Genomic DNA, 22,864 nt, shown 5'->3' on the forward strand with positions numbered 1-22,864 from the left:
TTAAAGCAGTCTCAAACTGAGTTATTATCTCACCAGTGTATTTTAGACCTGAGTTATGCTCAAAATGGAGGACATTTTGGAATTCCTCCTGGAGAGGAGGCTGAACTTGGAGGAGGGCGTCCTGGAAAAGGAGGACATCTGGTCGCCCTGCTCTTGGAGGAGTAGGGTCCAAACAATAAGAGAGAGCCAGTGTGGGGTAGTGGTTGGAGTGTTGGGCTAAATGGCTCTGGGGAGGACCGGGGTTCAATTCCCAGCTCAGCCCTGGAAGACCCACTGGCTGGCCTTGGGCAATAAGTCACACTCTCTCAGCCTCCTCAGGGGGGAAGGCCATGGCCAAGAGAGCCCCTTGATAGGGGTAAAGAGTCGGGGAGGGCTTGAAGAAGAAGGCACACAACAACAACCACAACACCAGCAACGACCATGGTTCCGGGGAGCTCCCTTCCTCCCACAGGCGTGGCCTGTCTGCCGCAGCCGGCTCAACAACAGGGCGCCTCGCCGGCCTTGGCCTTGCTGGGTTCCCGGGCTGGAAGAAGAAGGAGGAGGAGGAGGAAGGCGGCCCGGGCGAGGAAGGGAGCCATGGAAGGCGAGGAGCGGAGAGGGGCCAAGCGAGCCTCGGAGGAGCCCGAAGGAGAGGATGGCCCGAGTCATGGCCGGCCCAGCAGGGCCCGCTTCAGCCCCGGCCTCGGGTAAGGGAGCCCCCGGGAAGGAGGAGCACCACCCCGGCCGCGGAGAAGAAGGGTCCCTCCCTCCTCCTTTTCCAGGACGCGTCGTTCAGCTTCCTCTCCTCTCTCGTCTCCAGCAGGAACTAAAATGCCCTCCTCCCCTCTTGAGCAGGAATTGCCATCCCAAGGGAACAGGTCTTAAAAGCCTTTTAGTCATGTCCTCCCATTCATTCATTTGTTTATTAATTAACATATTTATTTATTTATACCCCGCTCTTCAGCCACAAAAGATCCCAGTTTTTTAAAAATTAATTGTAATGAATTTTAATTCCTTGCCCTCAGGCTTATAATGCCGCCTCTCTCCCAAAAGGGACCCAGCCAAGGCGGCTCACAAAATAATAATAATAACAACAACAACAACAACAACAACAACAACAACATTAAAACAAATTTTTTAAAATTTGGACTTTTCCCCCTCTATGTTTTTAATTGTACTATTTTTTAATGTTATGAAGCAACTAATAATAATAATAATAATAAAAAGGGAGGACATGACTAAAAGGGAAAAGCTCAAAACACTCCTGGAAATGTCAGTTCCTTCTTAGCCCTGCTCAAAATGGAGGGCGTTTTGGACTTTCTCTTTGACTGCTCTGGCTCCAGCCAGTGGAAATTTTGGGATTTGTAGTTTGTCGTGGCACCATAGCTCTCCGACAGAGAAGGCTCACAAAACTACAGATCCCAGGATTCCATAGCATTGGTTCTGCAGTGTCAGTTCCCTCTTGGAAAAAACCCAGAGGCTCTTCCACTAATGATGGGAGGGAAAGCACTCCGCAGGTGCTCAGGGGACCTTCTTGTAGGGATGATAGCCTTTGGTGCTTTGGGGAGTGATGTGACACTGTTCCACTTCTGCTAGTGATGGCCACTCATAATGCACTGGTGCACAGATGTGTATGTGTGGCTTCCTCAGTAGTCATGAGGCTTTCTCAAGGCAGCAGTGTCCCGGGATGTATCCACACTGCAGCATTAATGCAGTTTGACACCACCTTAACTGTCATGGCGCCATCCTATGGAATCCTGGGATCTGTAGTTTGGCAGGGTATTCAGCTGGACTATCAGAGAACTCTGGTGCCTCGATAAAGTATAAACACCAGGATTCAGTAGGATTAAGGCTGCATCCTTACTGCAGAAATAATTGAGGTTGACACTGCTTTAAGGGCCATGGCTCCATCCTATGGAATCCTGGGAACTGAGAGAATGCTAAATGTCTCACAAAACTACAATTCCCAGAATGCCATAGCATTGAGCCATGACAGTTAAAGTGGTGTCAAACCTGGATTATTTCTAATGTGCAGATCCAGCCAGACTCATGGCCGTGAAAGTAGTGCCAAACTGTTTTAATTGTGCAGTGCAAATACATCCCTGCTTTCTGAAAAATGAGTACCTCTGGGGAGAAGGAGACCTGGGCTTGAACAAGCAAGTCTTGTGTTTGGGGCTGATGGGGTGTTATTCAGTGGTGCTGAACACAAGAACACTCAAACTGCTGCCTTTTCTTTAATTTGACATGACTTCCATGAATGGGCAGTTGGCTCCTTGCAGGTGGTGGCCATGGCTGGGTGAGTGGCGTGTAGTTCAAGAACGGCTATTCCTCAACACCATCAAGTCTGAGGAAGCTGGAGGACAACATGGACTGGTCTAGAGATGCCCTGGAAGGCAAAAGATTCCACATCTCTGGCATCTCAGGTCTTTGGAGACATTTCCTAAGGAGGATTGCAGGGATGAAGTATGGTTCCATAATGTTAGGCGTTTTCCTAGTGGGAAGCTGAGATAGTTGGAAGACGCTCCTGTTTGTCAGGATTCTGTGCTGACATAAGTGGTGGTTGTTTAACTGGGAGTATCTGGCAAAAATTGAACTCCCAAACTGACTCATCCAAAGTGGCCCAGCCAGGCAGATTAAGATAGGTTTTTGCTTGGCCAGTTTGCCAGTGCAACTCTAAATATCTGTCCCACTATGTTTGGTGGGATTTATACCTTGTGGTCTCTTCTAACTCTATGATTCTATAATTAACATATACATTACATATCCCCCAATCCCCCTCCCCTTAAAATGCAATTAAACAATTCACAGTATAAAACATAACTTAAAATGAAACAGTATACAAACAGTGATTGCAGCAACAAGTTAAGTTTTCTTCTGGTGGCTGGGCATCTATTCAGGAAAGTCATGTCGGAAGAGATCCATCTTAACAGACTTTTTAACATAGAAGAATCATAGAGTTGGAAGAGACCTCAAGGGCAATCCAGTTCAACCCCCTGCCGTACAGGAAACACAATCAAAGCATCCCCAACAGATAGTCATCCAGTCCCTGTTTAAAGACTTCCAGAGATGGAGACTCTACCACTCTCTGAGGGAGTGTGTTCCACACTTGAATAGCTCTTACTGTAAGGACATTATTTCTATGGTTGAGGTGGAATATAGTTTTCTGTGGCTTGCATCCATTGTTTCTGGAGCAAAAGAAAGCAACCTTGCTCTATCCTCAATATAACATCTCTTTGAATATTTAAACACCTCTTAACGCTTTCTTCTCCAGGCTAAACATACCCAGCTCCCAAAGTCACTCCTCATAGGGCTTGGTTTCCCTATAAATTTGCCTTCGGGTCACCATAAGGCAATTTGAAGGCGCACAACAACAGCCAAGTGCTGTCAAAGCAGGACCATGGCAAAAGATGAGAGTACAGACAACCTCAGCATATCCTAGCAAAATGTTGCCAAAAGTATCCCAGTGGCTTCACCAGTGTTGCCTTGGCCCTCTTTCAGCAGCAACAAACCTGGCTTTGTTCTCTTCCCTTGGACAAGCCCTATGCCTGTTTTCTCAGGTTCTAAAACCAGAGCAGCCATTCAAATACTGTGGCTCTTTCTAATGGTTCAAGTTACTCCTTAGACCGATATTTCTGAAGTCGCCTCTTTTTCTTCAAACATGTGGTCCAGGGCTGCCGGCAGCATTGTGGTTTTTGGATGCCACACACCCTCAACCACAGATTAGGGCCATTCCCTCCTCCTTCACTTCCTCGCTGTTGGGTATGTGTGGTATCCAGGGAACATGGCAGAGATGTGGGCAGTGTGGATTCCTTTCATTTGGTGAGTGCAGCTTGCAGTCCACCAGAAACTTACCTGCATTTCTTCATTAGATTGTGGCTCTTCCTTACCCTGGGTTGGATGAAGGAAATGAAGCTGGTGGGACCCAGGAAGACAATGGATATTGCTGATGCATTTCTAAGCCTCTCTGTTCAGATCCATGTAGAAGCCCTGCTTCAAATTCCTGCTTCCCCCATAATCAGAGGTAAATTTGGGGGACCTCTGATTGTGAGGGAGGCATTTGGAGGTACTCAGCTGGTGGCACCCTTTCCATGGAATTTCTTGCCAGTCAGGCTTTCCTTCCTTACTGTGTTATTTTTCTTTTTGTCACCAGGCACAGACCATATCCAAATACCTTAAAGACACCAGATCTTTCTGTTCTTTGATGCTAACCAGGATCAGCCCTGACTAGCAGCTGGATGAGAGGCTGTCAACAAATACCAGCTGCTGTAGGCTATATTACAGGGGAAGGAAGTGGCAAAAACATCTCTTGAGTATTCCTTGCCTAGGAAAACTTTATGAAATTCATAGGGTCACCATAAGTTGACATGTGACTTAAAGACACATACCCACTCATGCACAGGAGTGCATTTGCACTGTAGAAATAATGCAGTTATTTAACTATCATGGCTCCATCCTACAGAATCCTGGGATGTGTAGTTTTTTGAGGCACTAGCACTTTGCGAGAGAAGGCTAAAGGGTTTGTAAACTACAAATCCCAGGATTCCATAGGATGGAGCTACAGCACTTAGTTTCAAACTTCATTATATCTACAGTGTAGATACACCCAGAGCCTAACTCCACAGACTTCCTACATTTTAAAACATTAAATAGTTTGGACTCCTGGTCTTCATTGTGTTGCTTTTTATCTACTGTATTATAGGGATTTTATTGCCTTGTTTTGTAGCCAGGTGTAACTTCATACATTAAGGAACATATAATGAACATTGATTTAATGTGTTAATGGCAGCCTGGCTATTTTTTTTAAGTCTCCCTTGTCTGGGGGCAGGGAGTAGAGCAATAAAAGATACCCAGATCTTTTCCTTTTTTATTTTCAGTTTGCAGCTTGATATGGAGAGCCAAAGAACTTCCATTCTCCACAAGGTGGTCACTTTTGCCCCTGATCCTCTCCCTGGTAAGAATTGGTGTTGCAAGCCATCAGTTTTTAGGTCCTCAGGAGCAGTTCCATTTATCATCTTGGGATTGTTAGCACTGACCTCTTTCCTTTCTCTTCCCAGCCAGGCAGTATGACAAGCAGACCACTGAACCAATCAGCTTCTACCTCTCAAGCTTGGAAGAGCTGCTTGCTTGGAAATCAACCAGTGATGATGCTTTCAATATCTCTACTGAACCACTGGCTCAGCGCCAGCCTCCCCTTAACAGCCGTAGGCCCCGCACACTGGTATGCCATGACATGAAGGGTGGCTACCTTGAAGACAGGTTGGTGCTGGGATGGATGCTGAAAGGGGAATGTTTCCAGATTGGGAAGCTATAATTTATTTATTTATTTATTTATTTATTTATTTATTTAATTTGTATCCTGCCTTTCTCCCCAGAGGAATCCAAGATGGCTCACAGTTAAAACCTTTAAAATTGTTATAAAATTCAGAAAATTCAAACATTTAAATTACATATAAATACGCAATATAAAATATAATATAAAATCACATAAAATAACACAAGCTAAAAACATTAATAACCCACCTGCTCCATAAAACCACCCTGCTGTGCATTATGTACAGAAAGCCTGCTGGCATAAAAATGTTTATACTTGGTGGCGAAAGGCTAGGAGGGAGGGGACCTGCCTAACCTCCCAAGGAAGGGCATTCCAGAGGGCAGGAGCAGCCACCAAGAAGGCTCTCTCTTGTGTCCTCACCAGGTGAGCCTTCGATCTTGATGAGACTGAGAGAAAGCCTTCTGCAAATCTTTGGGCTCTTGCAAGTTCATATGGGGAGATATGGTCTCTCCAATAGTCTGGACCCAAGTCATGTAGGGCTTTATAGGTCATGACCAGCACTTTGAATTGCGCCTGGAAATGAACAGGTAGCCAGTGGACAGTGTTGCCAACAAGCCTTGAAGATATTCCACGGAATGTTTTACCAAAATTCAAAATTCCCGGAATTCCTCAGTATTTACCGGAATATTCAGTCAAAATCCCCAGAAAGAAATTAATTAAATTCCACGGATTCTGGGGAATTCCCCAGAAATTGGCAATGCTGCCAGTGGAGCTGTTTTAACAGGGGAGTTATATGCTTCCTGTAACTAGCCCCAGTCAGCATTCTGGCTGCAGCATTTTGATACGACTGAAGTTTCCGAACAGTTTCCAAAGGCAGCCCCACATAGAGTGTATTGCAATAGTCCAAACGGGATGTAACCAAGGTATGTATCACTGTAGCTAGATCTGACGTCACAAGGAATAGGCGCAGCTGGTCTACAAGTTTAAGCAGTGCAAATGCACTCCTGGCCACTGCTGAGACGTGGGCATCCAGGCTCAGGGTGGAGTCCAGGAGCACACCCCAGCTGCGAGCCTGAGATTTCAGGGGGAATGTAATCCATCCAGCACAGGCAAAGCCCCAATTCCCTGACCTGCCTTACGACTGACAGGAGCACCTCTGTCTTGTCTAGATTAAGCTTCCAATTGTTTGTCCTCATCCAGTCCATTACTGACAGCAGACAGTGGTTCAGCTTCTTTGGAATCAGATGGAAAGGAGGGAGAGAGTTGGGTGTCATCAGCATACTGGAGACAACTCACTTCAAAACTCCGGATGACCCCTCCCAGCAGTTTCGTGTAGATGTTGAATAACATGGGGGACAGAACAGAACCCTGAGGGACCCCACAGGCCAGTGGCAAATGTGTCCAACAGGAGTCCCCCAACACCATCTTCTGAGCTTGCCTCTCCAAGAAACACTGGAACCACTGCATAACAGTATCCTCAAGTCCTATCCCAGAAAGGCGGCCCAGAAAGATACTATGGTTGATGATATGGAATGCCACTGAGAGATCCAGCAGAACCAACAGGGACACAATCCCCCTGTCCAGTTGTCTGTGTAGATCATCCACCAAGGTGAACAAAGCTGTCTTTGTTCCATAGCCAGGCTTGAAGCCAGATTGAAATGGATAATCCATTTCGTCCAGAAACCTCTGAAGCTGGGAGGTCACCACTCGCTCCAAAACCTTGCCCAAGAATGGGATATTAGAGACTGGCCTATAGTTATCCAAAATAGTGGGATCCAGGGTGGTCTTTTTCAGTAACAGCCTCACCACAGACTCTTTTAGACTGGTTGCTTTCAGAAGGGTTCACTGTAGTAATCTTTATACCAGCCTTGTGTATGTGTGACTGTAAAAGTTGCTAGCCTGAATTTTCCCTCTATTACTTGCACTGTGTACCCATAAAAGTACTGTACCTGCTTTATTGGCTTCTTGCACTGCAAGATTCCTGTAGGAACCCTAGAACTGAGGATGTGTAAAGTTGGGCTTGTGGACACTTCTTGTATTAAAAAAGAGGGAAGTCAATTTGTTTTGAGCAGATATCAGAGAAACTCCCATGGTTAGTATAAAATCTCTTGAGGTTGATGGTGACTGGGCCACCTTAGCCTCAGAGGGAAAACTTAACCATGTAGATTGATTTGAGTATTTTCCAAAGCTTAGAAAAGTGACCTTTTTTGGAGTACAATTCCCAGCATCTGCCAGCTAGCAGGGCCAGCAATGAGGCCTGCTGGGGGATTCTGGGAGGTGTTTGTCCAGAAAAGGAAGTTACATTTTCAGACTGTACTGTGAACAGATAATAGGTGAATGCATTGTGGTAGATTGGTCTTCACTAAATCTCTCCCCATTCTACTGCTTTCAGGTTCATCCAGGGCACAGAAGTATGTGACCCTTACGTGTTCTACCATTGGCATTACATTGACATCTTTGTCTACTTTAGTCATCATACAGTCACCATCCCACCAGTGGTCTGGACTAATGCTGCTCACCGCAATGGTGTCCTCATGCTGGGTGAGTTTGAGGGAAATGGGGGGGGGGGGGAGATAAGCTTAGCAGAGCCACTCCGAACATCAGATGTTCATGCTATTCTGCACCTGCTGTGAGGACATGCTCCTGGTTGTGGCTTATCCTCCCTTTCCCCTTTTCAGAGCTGGAAAGGCTGAGATTGGAACAGGCTCTGTTTTGTGTGGAAGCTGGGAGTGGATTGTTGTTCTCTTGTTAGTTGCATTCTTTTTCTGTGTGGTAAAATACCTCCTGCTGTCAAAATCTGGGACCACCCACAGCCTGTATTCCTGTTAGCCTTTCACAGCATCCCCTTTTTGAGAGATGCTAGCTCTGCTTGCAAACTTTGCTTTGTGGGGAGTGTGATTTCTGATTTCTCTGACATGTGAATTCATGCTGTTTCTGTTACTATCACATCCCACTTGTGGGCTGCCCAAGGCATCTGATTGGTCACTAGGAGAAGAGAGTGCTGGATGTTACGGAGCTTATGGGTCTGAGGGGGCATGGCTGCTCTTATTTTAATGCACATATTTGGGTAACTATTCCTTCTCTTTGGAGCTATCCACAGGACCAGAACTATAACCTGCTTTCTTTAACATAGCGCAAAGAGGTTTGGGGCAGAGAAAATAAATTTCTGCCTGTGTTTCCTTTTGTGTGTTTTCTGTAGGGACATTCATCACGGAGTGGACAGAGGGCAGGAAGATATGTGAGTCCTTTCTGTCAGGAGAGACAGAAGCATACCGTGCTGTGGCTGAGCAGTTGGCTGAAATAGCACACTTCTATGCTTTTGATGGCTGGCTGGTCAACATTGAGAACTCTTTAAGTGTGAGCAATATTCAGCCCCTTGCCTAATTTCCCTGTCTTTACCCTTCCAGGCCTGGGTCTACTAACTCAAAAAGCTAAGATGATTGGAAACATCCAATAGATGTGATGTAGAAAGAGACAAAATCTCAATGTGTTGCAAAGAGAGATTATTTGGCCTGGAAATAGCAACAGCCTTCAGGGGCCGTTAAAAGAAAAGGAAACAATACATAGGAAGCAATAATTAGAACAAAAGACAAGTTGCAATCAGTTGTATGTTCGTGTATTTCATATGAATTGTCTCAATTCAAAGTTCATATGAATTGTCTCAATTTAAAAATGCATATTAAGAAAAAGAAATTTGTATACTGTATATACTCATGTATAAGTCTAAAAAATTGACCCCAAAATCCTAGGTTGACTTATCCATGGGTCAAATGTAAATATTATACTTTGTATAAAATATGTATCAGAAGTTATGAAATTTGTCAAATCTTGAGCAAATAAAAGAAATGAAAAAAAAAGTAAATATTATACTTTAACTCTTATTAAAAAGGGAACCATCCCCTGGTGAAAGGCAAGCGTGCAATCTGTCCTGGAAGAACTGACCTCCCTTTACTGTCTTCCATCCAGCCCTTAGTGTGAGCTAAAACAGTTATGCCTGCCATCATTTTGTAGGTTCTTTGGCATTGTTTTCCTTTGCTTCATCATTTAGATCCTTTGTTACATGCCCCTAAATTTTACCCTCGACTTATCCAAGGGTCATATCAAAATCCAAAATTTTGCCTCAAAAACCTGACCTCGACTTATACATGAGGTCGACTTATAGTCAAGTATACGGGTAGTTTCAAAATACTACTTACATTACAAGTTTAAAATCAACCTGCAGGGATCCTAAAAAGAATGTCCCCAAAGCTTATGCCTGGCAACTGATGATTACACCAGGCAACCGTTTTGAGCCGGGGGCTGGGTTGCTGTCCCTCAAAAAACTGGGGGGCCGAAGCCCCCCCCCCAAATTAAATAATTAAAAAAAATTAAATAAATAAATAAACTGGGACAAATGTAGGACAACATTTTCAAATGGTGGACACTTTTAAAAAAAGTGGAGGACACGCAAAAAAATTTGCTGATTTTTTAAAAAATGTTAATATAAATGCATGTTTCTGAGGCGTCTATAGACAATTGGCCCCCTTGCCCCTGCGCGCGAGAGGCCAAAGGCCCCAGCGGCAATCCGTGGCAGGACCGGGCTGGGGCCGGTCCCAAGGCCTCACCGGGCCGCATCCGGCCCGTGGGCCGCAGGTTGCCTACCTCTGATTTACACAGTAGGAGGCAGAACATTATACTATTCCAATTTTTTCATTGTGAATCAAGAAATCCTTATCATAAAAATTCTACAGCAGAATGAAAGGATAGGGAACGTGTTTCCAGGTTTAAAAGCACTGGGCTATTTTCAGTAATAAAATAATTTCTCCTACCAGTCCAAAGGCAGGATGCAACAAAATTTTCTCTGTAAAGAGCAAAAAAGGCCTCATGGCTGTATAGTGCAACTCAAGGTCCTTGTTTTTTTAATTGTATCTTTTTATATTTACCTACTCACTCTCTCTCACACACAAATGTTTCTGACTTAGGTCCAAAACACACTGCAGAAATAAACCAGTTTGAGACCGCTTTAACTGCCCTCGCTCAGTGCTAGGGAATCCTGGGAATTGTAGTTTATTGTGGCACTAGAGTTCTCTGACAGAGAAGGCTAAATGTCTCACAAAACTACAGTTCCCAGAATTCCCTAGCATTGAGCTAGGGCAGTTAAAATGATCTCAAACTGAATTATTTCTGCAGTGTGTTTTGGACCGCAGTTCCTTAAAGACCCTGGTCTGGCATAACTTGATAGGAATTGGGACTATACCTAGGAAGTTGCTCAGAATCAAGATGCAGCTACATTATGTACTTCCTTAAAAGAGTGGTTCACAGACAAAGACAGTGTTTTTCAGCTCACTTCTGTGCAGAGCAACAGTTCAAATTTGCATTAGGAACTGTTAGTATACAATAAAAGGTATTGGTTTTTCCAGACTGATCTGTAATAAAAAAAGATGTGATGGTGTCTATGTATCCTAGAGGCACACTAACTGCCTCTAGCAAAGAAAGTCCCCTGTGGACTTTCTGTAGTTATATAACATTTTGCAGAAAGTTCCTGTCCCTGCAAAATATCATAAAACGGTCTGTGAAAGCTTATGAAATCATAAATGTTCCACTCTTTTAAAGTTGTCTTAAGATTCCTTTGTTGTTTTCAGGCCCAGGCAGGCTCTATAATTGAGAGAAGAGGCTGGCAGTAGCAGCATCTTAGAAATCCTGCCCACTCACCACCTTTCTGCCACAGAGAGCACAGCCTTTTGGCCCGTCTGCTAATTCTGCTGTATTCACAATTTACCAATCCATTTTTCCTTTTGACAAAAGTCTAATGCAGTCACTGTGTTCAGAATTGGAAGGTTTGCCTGATGTTTCAGTAGTTCTTCTTGCTGAAATTGTAGGGACTCCCACCTCGCACATGGTTTGCACTGCCTTCACATAGGCTCACTTGGGGAGACTTCCAGGCAGAGAAAAACAAATGAGCGGCTTCTGAAGGATGCACCCTCCCAGCTGACTGTACAATCCTTTCATGACAGGTGTCGGCAGCCCGGAACTTGCCCCACTTCTTGCAGTATTTGACAGCCCAAGTGCACAAACATGTCCCTGGAGGGCAGGTGGTATGGTATGACAGTGTTGTGAGGAGTGGGGAACTCAAGTGGCAGAATGAGCTTAATGAGAACAACAGGTGAGTGATGTATTAAACCCACCCAAACAGATAATCCATATTTGAAGGTAGGATTTGATCTGGGACAATATGCGAAGAGCAGTGCATCCAAACCTGAGTTGTGACTGCAGGCCCTCCCTTTTCATCCTATTGCATCTTCCTGATAGATGTTGCTTGCTCTGGCATGAAGCAGCATTCATTAGCAGGTAGTAGGCCAGTAGGAGAATTAGTGTGGGCTTGAGCTGGATGGATTCCAGTTTATATCCCTACCCAGGTTTCATATTTCCAGTTTCCATCTAAACTTCCTCTGCAGCATTGATGTGAAGATAAGATAGGATCATTTCATATGTACTGCCTTGAGTTTCTTTGGAAGAAGGGTGAGGTCATGATGAATTTATGCCACCAATATGCTTTGATCAGAATTTGGAAAAGAAGCTTAAGTTGAGAGATGGTGGGCTGCCCAAGGCCAGCTCTTGAGCTTCCCACTACACTACCAGCAGGGTCTATGGAAAGTGCTCTGGAAAGAACCAGTACTATTTCCCTAGTGTATCTTCATCTGAGCGGAACACACAGATTCTAGTCAAACAGACAGACAGATTAGCACACACTGACTCATCCTAGAGATTCCCTTCAGGGATTCATGCAGGTAATGCTACTAGGAAGGAGCCCCTTGAGCTAGTAGACTCTGGAGGACCCTGGAGGTCCTTGTCTAGCAGTGGAGAAGAAACTAAGCTTAACATGAACAACTCCCCTCCTAGCCCTTCTGGTGGCAGTGTTTTTTGTGCTGTTTATTTTCAGGGTTTACTTTGATGCTTGTGATGGGTTCTTTACCAACTACAATTGGAAAGAGGAGCATCTTTTGAGGACAAGGGAGGTAGCAGATGACCGTCGGATTGACGTTTATGTTGGGGTGGATGTTTTTGGGCGTGGTGATGTTGTGAGTGGCGGCTTTGATACAAACAAGGTAGGTGGGCCTGGGAGATGATGCCTGGGAGTGTGACTGTACCAGTCTAAGATGGAGCTTCCCTGGGGCTAAATTTGCTTCAGCATTGTGGCCATGAGCCAGCAGGCCTTACAAACTAAGGGTGCAGACAGCGCTGTTCATGTAACCTGTCTTTTCACATCAGTCCTTGGGACAAGCAAGGCAAAGCAAGGGAAGGGTCTGGTGCCCTCAGAGTGGTTTTGGTACCCTACCCCCCAGAGAAGCCATGCACTGAAGTCACACACAAAGGGTGAATGGTGACTTGGTGTTTCTTGTGTCCCCACAGTCACTGCGCATGATTCGAGAGCAGGGCCTTTCAGTGGCCATATTCGCACCTGGCTGGGTATATGAGCACTTGGGACCGAAAGATTTCCTGAACAATGAGGACAAGTAAGCCCAGTGGGGAGGAAGTGGAAGGGCTTTGGCCATGAGGAGAAGGAAGGGATCTTATTCAGTTAGTAATTCTTGGCAGTTGGGGGTCCAGTCTATGTCACTTTTGACTATTCTCTACTGTTCTGCTTAGACCAGGCATGAAGGGGCTGGGCACGCTTAGTCCAGGGGTCTACTTGGCATGAAGGCATTTTCCCCAGGCAATCTGAAGTATGGCAATAGTCCTTTTTTCATATCTCCTTAAGTCATTAGTGTGATGCACCTCTTGGGCATGCTCAGAGCTGCAGTAAAGCTGCTCAGTAACAACTTCACTTTTTCTTCTAGATTTTGGGCACGACTGTCTGAACTGCTGCCGGTGCATAGTATTGGCTCACTCCCCTTCTGCACCAGTTTCAATCTAGGCATGGGCAAGAGGAATTTTGATAAGGGGCAGGTAAGAATTCAGGGAGAATAAAGCTAGGAAAGGAGGCAGAAAGAAACCCATAGAGTGACCTTGGGTAAATCACACACTGGCCAGCATTCTGCCAGTGACATACACTCCACAAAGCATAATTCAGCTATTTTGTTGCTGGTTGAGTAGAAGGAATTGCAGAAGTTGCTGGCTATGTTCCCATAGCCAGATGCAGACTGATGACATCACCTGCTGAGATCTCTGGAGGACCCTGATGGATCTTTGTGGAGGATGTCCTTAGTTTGCATCTAGATATGAGAACAGAAATTTCTCAGATCCTGCCTCTTCTAACCAGATGATTCTCTGATTAACACCCCCCCCCCCAAAACAGCTATGGGATAGTTGTTGGGAGAGGGCTATTGAAACAACATAGTGAGTCCTGGTTGGTGATAGGGGAGCTGTAGTGGAGTTTCATATGCAGAATTTGGATCATGCTGGATTATGACTACTGTCTCTATGTCTGACTTACATCACAGGGTTGCTCTGAGGTTAAATTGGGGAGGAGGAGAGCACATATGCTGCTTATTGTAAAGGCAGGATATAAATGGAATAAGTAAGAGAAACAGCTCTGACTGTTTTTGACTTGATTTATTAGCTATCTGGCTTTTTATACCTGTTTGCTTGATCCAGAGACATCTAAATAGCAGGTGATTCTGCAGTCATGACCTTGCAGTGACTTCTGGATATCTAATGGGACTGTAGTCCTAACCCAGACAGCTACTAGAATACTGATGACTGCCCTTAAACTCTTACTGTCTAGGGCAAGTACTTCTGAGCTAATGTTGAGACAGCCCTCTTATTGAGCCTCACATCCCATCTCAAAATTGTCAAGAACCCCTATCTCCCAGCTTTGGTTTTTTTTTTCCTGGGGCCAGGAGACAGATTTGTGCCCCCAGCACCATCTGTGGGCCTGAATAGCAAAAAATAAAAAGACTCACCAACCAGGCATTCTTTTCTGGTTTTGATTTTGGGTTGAGGGGAGCAGTGGTAGAACCATCACTCTTACTGGCCTTTAGGAATAGAAACCCCATTTTATTCCCTCTTTTTTGGTGCGGCAGCTGCTTGGGGTGCTGTCCCCCTGAAATGCAGACCAAGCATATCTGAGTTAGAAGGATTATGCAGAAGGTGATAGAAAAGACTTCAGTTTAATTTCCTCGTGAACTGATGGCCATCATAGGGCCAACACGCTGACTTGGAATATAACAACTTACTGCATAAGCAATTTTTTTTTAAAAAACCAGGACTAGGACTACCAGTAGCTTAACAGTTTGTGATAGTTTTTTTGGTGTGCCACTTGAAAAAAAGATATAAAAACAATAATCATAAAAATAAATGCTGGCATCAGGTTTTAGTGCACTCATGTGGTTTGTGGTTAACTAAAGTTATTGAGGACAAAGATGAAAATCTTAGTAAAATTCTCCTCAGGGGATAAGTGTGAAGCAAGGGCATCCTTGCTGTGGAGGTCTTTGGCCAATCACAGAACTGTCAAGTAGTTTGCAGGACAAACCTGGGCATGCCTGGGCAGATGTAAGTTCCGTTATTCCTTGGGACATGCTTTTAAGGCTGCAGCCTCAGTGCCTGAAGGCTTCTTTTTACAGGTCAGTTGGTCTAAAAATAGGACAGCCTTTGGAAAACATTCCCCCCTCCCCCAGATAGGTCTGCAAGTGCTTGCAGGCTTGGAGGAAGACTTTGAACTACTTCATAGGAAGGGATAAGCTCATTAATTAGGTCATTAGTGGTTTGGGTTTTTTCCTTCCCCTTTGGCCATGAAGAAACTTTGTAGTGCAAGAGGCTTGATGTTTCCATATGGGAAATAAAACGATTTGCACACAGAGGTGAAATGCAAATGCAATGCGAGACTGGCATGTAGATAAAACTGTTCTGAGCAGAGAACAAAGGTAGGCTTTTGAGGTTAGGGAAATGTAAGCAGAGTCCTATTGCAGGAAGATGTCAGAGGTCACTTACATTGCTACAGCCTGGAGCAGATCTCTTTCTCTCAACAGGAGAATAGGACAGAGCCATGGTACAACCTGAGTGCTCAGGAGATCCAGCCAATATACACCAAGCAGAGGATGCCTCATGGTGGCTGGCTGCAGACCCGGTGCTGCCTTCAGGATGCCTGGTGTGGGGGCAGCTCTCTGCTGCTGGAGGGGACCATCCCATCTGACGCTCATCATGTCACAGCAAGGTGAGTGCCAGCTGCAAGGGCAGAAGTTGGCTTGGTCCCCTCTTAAGAATTCAGAGTAAGATCTAGAGTAGGTGTAGGAATCATGCAGCCTTCTAGATGTTGGATTGAGACTCCTTGCATTCCTGACCACAGACCGTGCAGGCTAGAAATGTGTGGACTTGTAATCCAACAGCATCTGAGAGGCCACACTTTGACATCCATGCCCTAAAGAGGGAGACCACGTGGAAGTTATAAGACAAAGGTATACTTTACTGGGGGCTGTAAGTCTGGAAGAGCCTGTCCTGGGCTGCGGTCCCCATACTTGTGAGGAAAATATTCAGGTTAAACTGTGGCTAAGTGGGTATTTACAGAAAGCGGGGGGGGGGGGGGTATTCACAGAAAAATGTTTCCTTATCTCTGTGGATCTGTTTCCAAAACTTGTGAGGTTTGCTGGAACTAGTCTGCTGGACTAGCACTGGAACAATCTCAAGCACCTTTCTGAACTGCTAGGCCTCCAGGCCTGGCCCAACCCTTAAATCCTTCTCTAAAGTGGAGAGAATGTGCTTACATGTCTAAACTAGGACTCTGTAAAACTTAGAGACAGAGAGAGATTTCCCCCTCTATCTGAGATGATTGACCATATCAAGAACTGTGAGTCTCCAGAGTACATTATGCAAAATAACACATCATAAAACGGTGGGACCAGGTTCTTGTGGTAGGATTTTAAGCTCCAGAGGTAAGTGTCTAATTCATTCACAGCCATAACTTCAGTGCTGCTTTGGTCAGTGTCATCAGGGCATTGGAGCACGGATTCCAAGCAGCCAATAATGTTTTTTATGTCTCATTCAGTCCTAAAATATTAGAGCCAGAGGAACTGGAAGAAAAGTCAAAATGTTTACTTCACAAATATCACACAAAATTTTCTGGGAATTTTCCTTGTGAAATATTGCACCTGAAATAAATGTTCAAGTCTGCATGTGGAAGAAAATACAAGTCACTTTCACTTATATTATTAAATGAAATTTACTAGAAACAAGTCTTGTCCAGTGGAATATACTTAGCCTTACGAATTTTTTTTTTTTGCACACTGTCAGTGATTATGACAAATGGAAACAAATTTCATCAAGCTAATAGGCATTGTAAGATGGGACAAGCATGGCATTGAGAGTCATCTTTTACAAACAATGTGACTTTACAAGAAGACTCAACGGGGGGGGGGGGTTGAGATTAAAAAAAAACTTTAAAAGTTAATTGGTGTAATGTTTACAGCAAAATTGCTTCCCTAGGATTAAATAAATTAAGACATGGACAGAATAATCGGTTTACTAATGGCTACAAAACTATAAAGTAGTTGGCAAACTTTTAGGACTCAAACTGAGGTGTGAAGCAAACTAGCACAATATGCTGGGTTCAGGGTGGTGTGGGGGCATGGCATTTAGACGATGCATGGCCCAACGCTGTCCCCAAGCTGGCATCATGCTGGCCACCTGCCCATATGGCAGGCAGCATTGCAGCACTCCGGTGGCACGGCATTTATATGATGCAGGAATGCTGCCAATTTTAACGCCAGATCGAGGTCATGGCAATCACACGCCACAGCCCCAATTCAGCTATTTGCCGTCTCAAAAAGAAGCGGCACAAAGCCACTCCTTTTTGAGCTGGCAAAAAGCCGACTTTTCTGCAGAAAAGTTGGCTTTTTGCTGTCTCAAAAAGAAGCGGCTTTGTGCCGCTTCTTTTTGAGACAGCAAATAGCTGAATTGGGGCTGTGGCGTGTGATTGCCATGACCTCAATCTGGCATTAAAATTGGCAGCATCAAAGCCGCCCTTTCAGGGCTGTCTGTTTCGGCCCTAAGTGTTACTATTAAACAAAAGTAGCAAAGAAGTCCAGAATGTGTTGCTGTACTTTTAGAATTAGAGCACACTTTTGTGTGTGTGTGTGTTGTGTGTGTGTGTGCCTTCAAGTCACCTATTGACTTATGGTTTCTCATAGAGTTTTTTTAGGCAAGGAATATTCAGGTGTGGTTCAGCCAGTTCCTTCCTCTGAAACAGAACTTACAACATTTGGTATTGCCTGGCGGTATCCCATCCAAGTATTATTAAGCTGATACTGCTTAGATTCCAAGGTCAGATGGGATCTGGTGCCTTTAGCTCATATTTATAGGATGAAAGATTGTGGTGTCAGTGTGGGAAGGTGATCCTTATTACAAATTTATAACAACCCCCTCTGAGAGAATAGATGATTTGCCCAAGGGGAAGACATCATATCTTGCTTGTTGATTTGCTAAACATGTTGATAAGTGGCCTCTGAGATATTTGGGCTGTGGAGCTACCATTATCTCTAGCCAGTACAGCCAATGGTGATGGATGCTGGAGACTGATTTAGTGTTGGGGATGCATGAACAATATAGATACTATGTGAACATTCCTTTATGTGAATGTGCAACATCTGCCCTGCTTTCATGCAGGTTACTGTGTGATAAAGAATGGTGGATGATTAAAAAAACAACCATGTATTCCAAACATGGTATTCTCAGGATCCTTCCTGGTTCCAGGCTCCAGCTGTTGTGAGTCCAGCAATGTTTTAGATTTGGTGCATCCTTCTTTTAAGCTTCTTTCTCTCCCTCTTCCCTAGGACAGTTTGATGTTTTGTATGTATTTTATTAAAAACAGTATGACTTGCTTTTAAAAAAAATGTGCTGTTGGTGAATTACACCAAGCCAGCAGCAGCATATGTCAAGCAGCTGGACAAAGAACTAAAAGTGGCTGCAGGCAACTCATTGGCCTGAAGAGATGGTTGGTGCTGAGAGCAGCACAAACCCATGTGTAAACCTATTTCAGTAGCATATTGTCTGAAAATAGCATTCACATTTGCATACTGCAAGCAGACTTTCTCAAAATAGTGAGTCCAGACCCACATATAAGAAATGGTAGGTGTCCTGCAGTGGGACAAACATGACCACCAGCCATCTTGTCTGTTGAATGTGCATGTGCCAGAAAAATTGATTTCAAGGGGCTAAGTCATGTTTTGCAATGATAAAGGCCAGAAAAATCACAGAATCTTAGTTGAAAGGGACCACAAGGGCCATCTATTCCAACACCCTAAAGGTAAAGGTAGGCCCTTGTCATGAATGTCTAGTCGTAACTGGCTGTAGGGGGTGGTGCTAATCTCCATTTCTAAGCCTAAGAGCTAACGTTGTCCAAAGACTGCTCTAGTGGTCATGTGGCCAGCATGACTGCACCGAATACTGTTACCTTCCAACTGAGAAGTGGTTCCTATCTATCTATTTGCATTTGCATGCTTTTGAATTGGTAGGTTGGTAGAAGCTGGGACTAGTGATGGGAGCTCACCCTATCATGCAGTACTCAGGACTCGAACTGCCAACCTTCCAATCTTCTAATCATCAGAACTGGTATCTTAACAACTAAGCCACTACATTCCAACACCCTTCCATGCAGAAATAGACAGCTAAAGAAATACTGAAAGTTCTGATTTAAAACTGTGTTTAAACCCTTTTGAAAAGGGAGAATTCCCCACCTGCCAATGCACTCTGTTCCATGTTGAACAGCTCTTAACAGTAAAGAAGTTATTTCTAGTGTTTAGGTGGAATCTCTTTTCTTGCCATTTGAATCCATGAGTTCGTGGTCTAGTCTCTGGAGCAGCAGAAAACAAGCAAGCATTAAAGTTAATTGGTGTAATGTTTGCAGCTGGGTTGGTCCCTTAGGATAAAAATATATAAAAAGATCAAGACATAGACAGACTTTCTTTACTAATCACCCAATGCTGTAAAATAGTTGGCAGATTGTAGGACTCTCAGATGGAGAGGTGCAATGCATGATCTTTGGACCTTTGAAAAAGGGGAACTGCGGGAAAAGTGGGGCAGGAGAGCATCTGTGGAGTGACTGAGAGAAATGACCAGCACAGAGTTAAAGATATTCAATTAAGGTATGACTACAGCCATAACCAGAGCTTGGAAAAGTGACTTTTTAGATTGCAGATTGTAGACTCCTCCAGGAAGGCTACACTCACTAGGGATTTCTCAGAGCTGTAGTCCAAGACCTTAATTCAGTTTGTAGTTCTAACGAGCAGACCCATGTGACCAATAGATGAGTGTTGACTTACCCTTCAACCATTGATTCTGCTTTAGTCTGGAATAGCAATTGGATTTAGTCACTGAAAAATCACCCCTCTCCCCATTCTAGATGTAACCTTTTGGAGCTGCAAAGCTGATTTGGAAACAACTTTGCTTTATTTAGTTCTCATTCTGCTATTTTGCCCCTATGGGGCAAGCTTACAAAAACATGACTGCAGATTTTGGAAAGAGAGGTAATCTAGTTGAAGAGAATGCAGATCAGATAGAAATTCTGTTGTGGGTCTTTTCATCACATGGCAAAGGTGATTCAATCCACACCAAGGCTGTGCAGCAGAGTGGAAGGTTGCTGGGCTTATGTTCAGTTTGGCCATCAGGGTAGCTTGTGCTTGATGAGATCAAGGGGGCTGCAGGGAGGCCACCTACCCTCATTTGGCCTTCTGTTGAACATCCAGTCCCAGCAGTGCCAAATCTTGGTGCTTTTCTCTCAAAGATGGTGGGCCCGGGTCCTTCTAAGCCCCTACCTTTTGAAGGCTGTGCTGTGTCATAGTGCCCAGAGTTGGCACTGACTCTTTCCTCTCTTGTTTGTTTCTCTTACTGTCTGTCTGGTGCTCGGGGGGGATCACCAGGCTGTTTTCATTCCAGGTGCCGGCTCCCCCTCGAGTGTTCCTGCTCATAATATATAAACAGGCCTCCCAAGCTGTGACTATTTCCCCACAATTCACCACACGCCGGCGGTCCTCAGTCTGTCCTCCCAGCCCTGAGTCTCATTCACCAGGTAAGGCAATCTGGTCTTGGCCCTCTGGCTGCCTACAGAAGCCCTTCTGTGGTTTCCAGGTTCCTCTGAGTGGCTCAGCAGAGCAGAAGTTGGACAAATGGCAGAGATGCCTTGGCTTGACTTCCTTTCTTCCCCTGCTTTTTCTAATGGCTGCCTTTCTTCCTGCAGAACCAACGAGGCATCATCCTTCCCCACTCCTCACACCTCCTCCCCGTGTTGCCCAGTTCCTTAGAGGGTGTGGACAACATGGAAAACATGGCTGGCAAAGTCGGTGAGTAGATGATGAATGGCAAAATGCCAGTTCCCCATTGAAACTCTTGAAACTTTAAGCTGGTGACAACTCCTGATTTCATTTGCGACTGCAGCAGCCGTACCTCTACTGCTCTTCTGTTAAACTAAGCACCAGGGATGGGAAGCATGTGGCTCTCAGGATGACGTGGGCTTTCAGTTCATGTGATCCTGCAACATTAGTTATGCTGGCTGGAGCTGCTGGGAGTTGCAATCTAGTAACATCCAGAAGATTGCACTTTGACAACCTGTCATACACTGTAAGCCCATCCGGGTAGGGACCTGTGGTTGAGTTTTTATTGTCTATAAAGCACCAGGCACAGGGACAGTGGGTCCTATGAGGATGGCTTTGTGTCTGGTGGCAAAACACCCATCCGTGGACAGCTTTGGATGAACATCTCAGTACTTTGCAAGTGTCCAGTTTTTAACAGCTTTCTGTATCTTACCCTCTCCAGATGCTATGAGGTGGAGCTCCAGAACTGTTTCCTGGATGAGCTGTCCATTACTGCATCCCGTAGACAGTCTGACCAGGGTGAGATGTCTTTTGCCTGCCGCCTAGGAAAAATCTGGGTAAGGAAAGGGTGTAGGGAAAAGGTTATGCAATGGGGGTTGGGCTCAGCACAGTGCTTCTGCTCTGACTCTGACCACAGGCTGCTGGCAAGTTAGCTAACTCCCCTGTTAACTGCTCCATGCCTCTGTTATAGAGTGCCTCAGGTTTGAGCTGGGCCCAGAAGAAGGTTTCCTTCCTCTCTTCGTTAAGTGAGTTGTCACATCATACATCCATGCAAAGTTATGTCCTGAATGAGACTGAACTGTTGGCAGCCATCTCAGCCCTTACCAAGCCTTTCCAGAGCAGGCCAGTGACATATTTTGTAGTTCCATCACTAGTCCCAAGCTTTGCCTGTTGCCAGCCAGGTAGTCTTCAACGTGTCTTAATTTCTGACCAGTGCAAGTACTCTGACATATCTCAGTATGAGGCTGGGGCTCCAAACTATCCCTGATCCTACAAGCTGTTACTCTGAGACAATCTGCAGGTCCAATCCTTCACTGCCCACCTACTTTTAGCTTCCCAATCCTGTTTTTTCCAAACCCTTCCATATTGCCTTTCCTGGCAGTCTTGTGTGGAGTGACCATCTTTTCCCCTTTAATGTCTCTCTTGTATTTCTCTACAGGTGCTGGATGCTCTTGCACTGCGCTCACCTGCACCCACTGCTGCTGCCAGTCCAGTGTTGCCCATAGAGGTTACCCATGTTCACTGGCACCCGTCTTCTGCTGGTTGGCTCTCCCTTAGTCTCAATTTGCACTGGACTTATCCCTCTAGCAAGGCCATCTGCTTCCGTGTGCACTACCGGAGTTGGGCATGTGCCAGTGGCCCAGTGTCACCTCTTCTCCCCATTGGGGAGGCGCATGCCCCTCTGTACCGGGTGATGGAGCTGAGAGTGCCAGAAGCTCACTCAGAGTCTTCTTCCTGCCGTTTGGAATTCCTGGTGGAGCCAGTGTCTGAGGATGGCCTCCAGGTAGATCCTGCCATGTGGGGGAAACTGGTCTTTGTATACTCTGACCCAAAGTTACCCAGTACTGCCAGCAGTGACTCAGTATAAGCTAATTTATGTTTGGTGGGTCAGGACATTCCTGTTTTTAAATAACAAAGGCTCAGCTCTGTTGTATTTGACATCCTTTTAAAGGGGAAGAAGGCTTAAAAAAGAAAACAGCTTTTGCCATAGGATGGTTGTTCACATGCTCAAGCCTCAGAAATATAGCCATCTAATACTTCTCTACTGATATTCAATATATAAAGATAATATTTCATTGGCTAAACATTTTAGTGTGGCAGTTTTCATATACCACAGGGAAAAAGACATTTCAGGGAATTACATTGTAATGAAACAAGCTTGCAATGATCTTGGTTGATAGAGAATGAATTTTTATGTAGCTTTACTAATTTGCAGAATATCTTTTGAAATAAAGTTTAAAAATGTAAATATCTATTAAAAGTAATGTTTACCAATACTTATATGTCATTAATGTGGAAACAGTATAACGTTATCACACTGGATCGCTTCTTATTCCAAAATCCTGTAGTACAGTCTGCCGTCCTTATCCATGGATTCTTTATTCATGGATTCAGTCATCCATGATTTGAATATACACTTGTCCCTTGCCGTTTGCAGTCTTGCCATTTGGGTCCCTCGGTCTTTTGTGAACGGCAAGGGCTGTGGGGCAAAATTGCGTGCGCACCTATGGTGTGCGCAAGTGCATGCAGCCATTCAAGTCAATGGGGCTTGAATATTTGTGATCTTTCATTTTCATGGGGGGGGTCTGGAGTGGATCCCTGTGAAAATGGAGGG

At 44.8% G+C, this 22,864-nt stretch overlaps 1 protein-coding gene across 4 annotated transcripts; it reads left to right on the forward strand.

The window, feature by feature from the left end:
* The first annotated feature begins 71 nt into the window (after positions 1-71).
* ENGASE (endo-beta-N-acetylglucosaminidase) lies at positions 72-22,526 on the forward strand. 4 transcript variants are annotated; one of them, XM_042452581.1, is made up of 14 exons: positions 72-686; positions 4,854-4,930; positions 5,034-5,235; positions 7,644-7,792; positions 8,451-8,608; positions 11,245-11,393; positions 12,171-12,336; positions 12,641-12,744; positions 13,069-13,177; positions 15,199-15,383; positions 20,080-20,228; positions 20,397-20,499; positions 20,972-21,048; positions 21,689-21,955. In XM_042452581.1, exons 1-14 carry the CDS (start codon positions 421-423, stop codon positions 21,805-21,807), a joined length of 2,013 nt encoding a protein of 670 aa, XP_042308515.1. In that variant the 5' UTR covers positions 72-420; the 3' UTR covers positions 21,808-21,955. The 4 variants fall into 4 exon arrangements, with proteins under 4 accessions (XP_042308515.1, XP_042308516.1, XP_042308512.1 ...); XM_042452578.1 differs by having other exon boundaries at positions 77-686; positions 20,972-21,086; positions 21,689-22,526; XM_042452579.1 differs by lacking the exon at positions 4,854-4,930 and having other exon boundaries at positions 554-686; positions 20,972-21,086; positions 21,689-22,526.
* Positions 22,527-22,864: the final 338 nt, after the last annotated feature.

The sequence above is a fragment of the Sceloporus undulatus genome, chromosome 2, assembly GCF_019175285.1.
Source record: "Sceloporus undulatus isolate JIND9_A2432 ecotype Alabama chromosome 2, SceUnd_v1.1, whole genome shotgun sequence".
NCBI lineage: Eukaryota > Metazoa > Chordata > Lepidosauria > Squamata > Phrynosomatidae > Sceloporus > Sceloporus undulatus.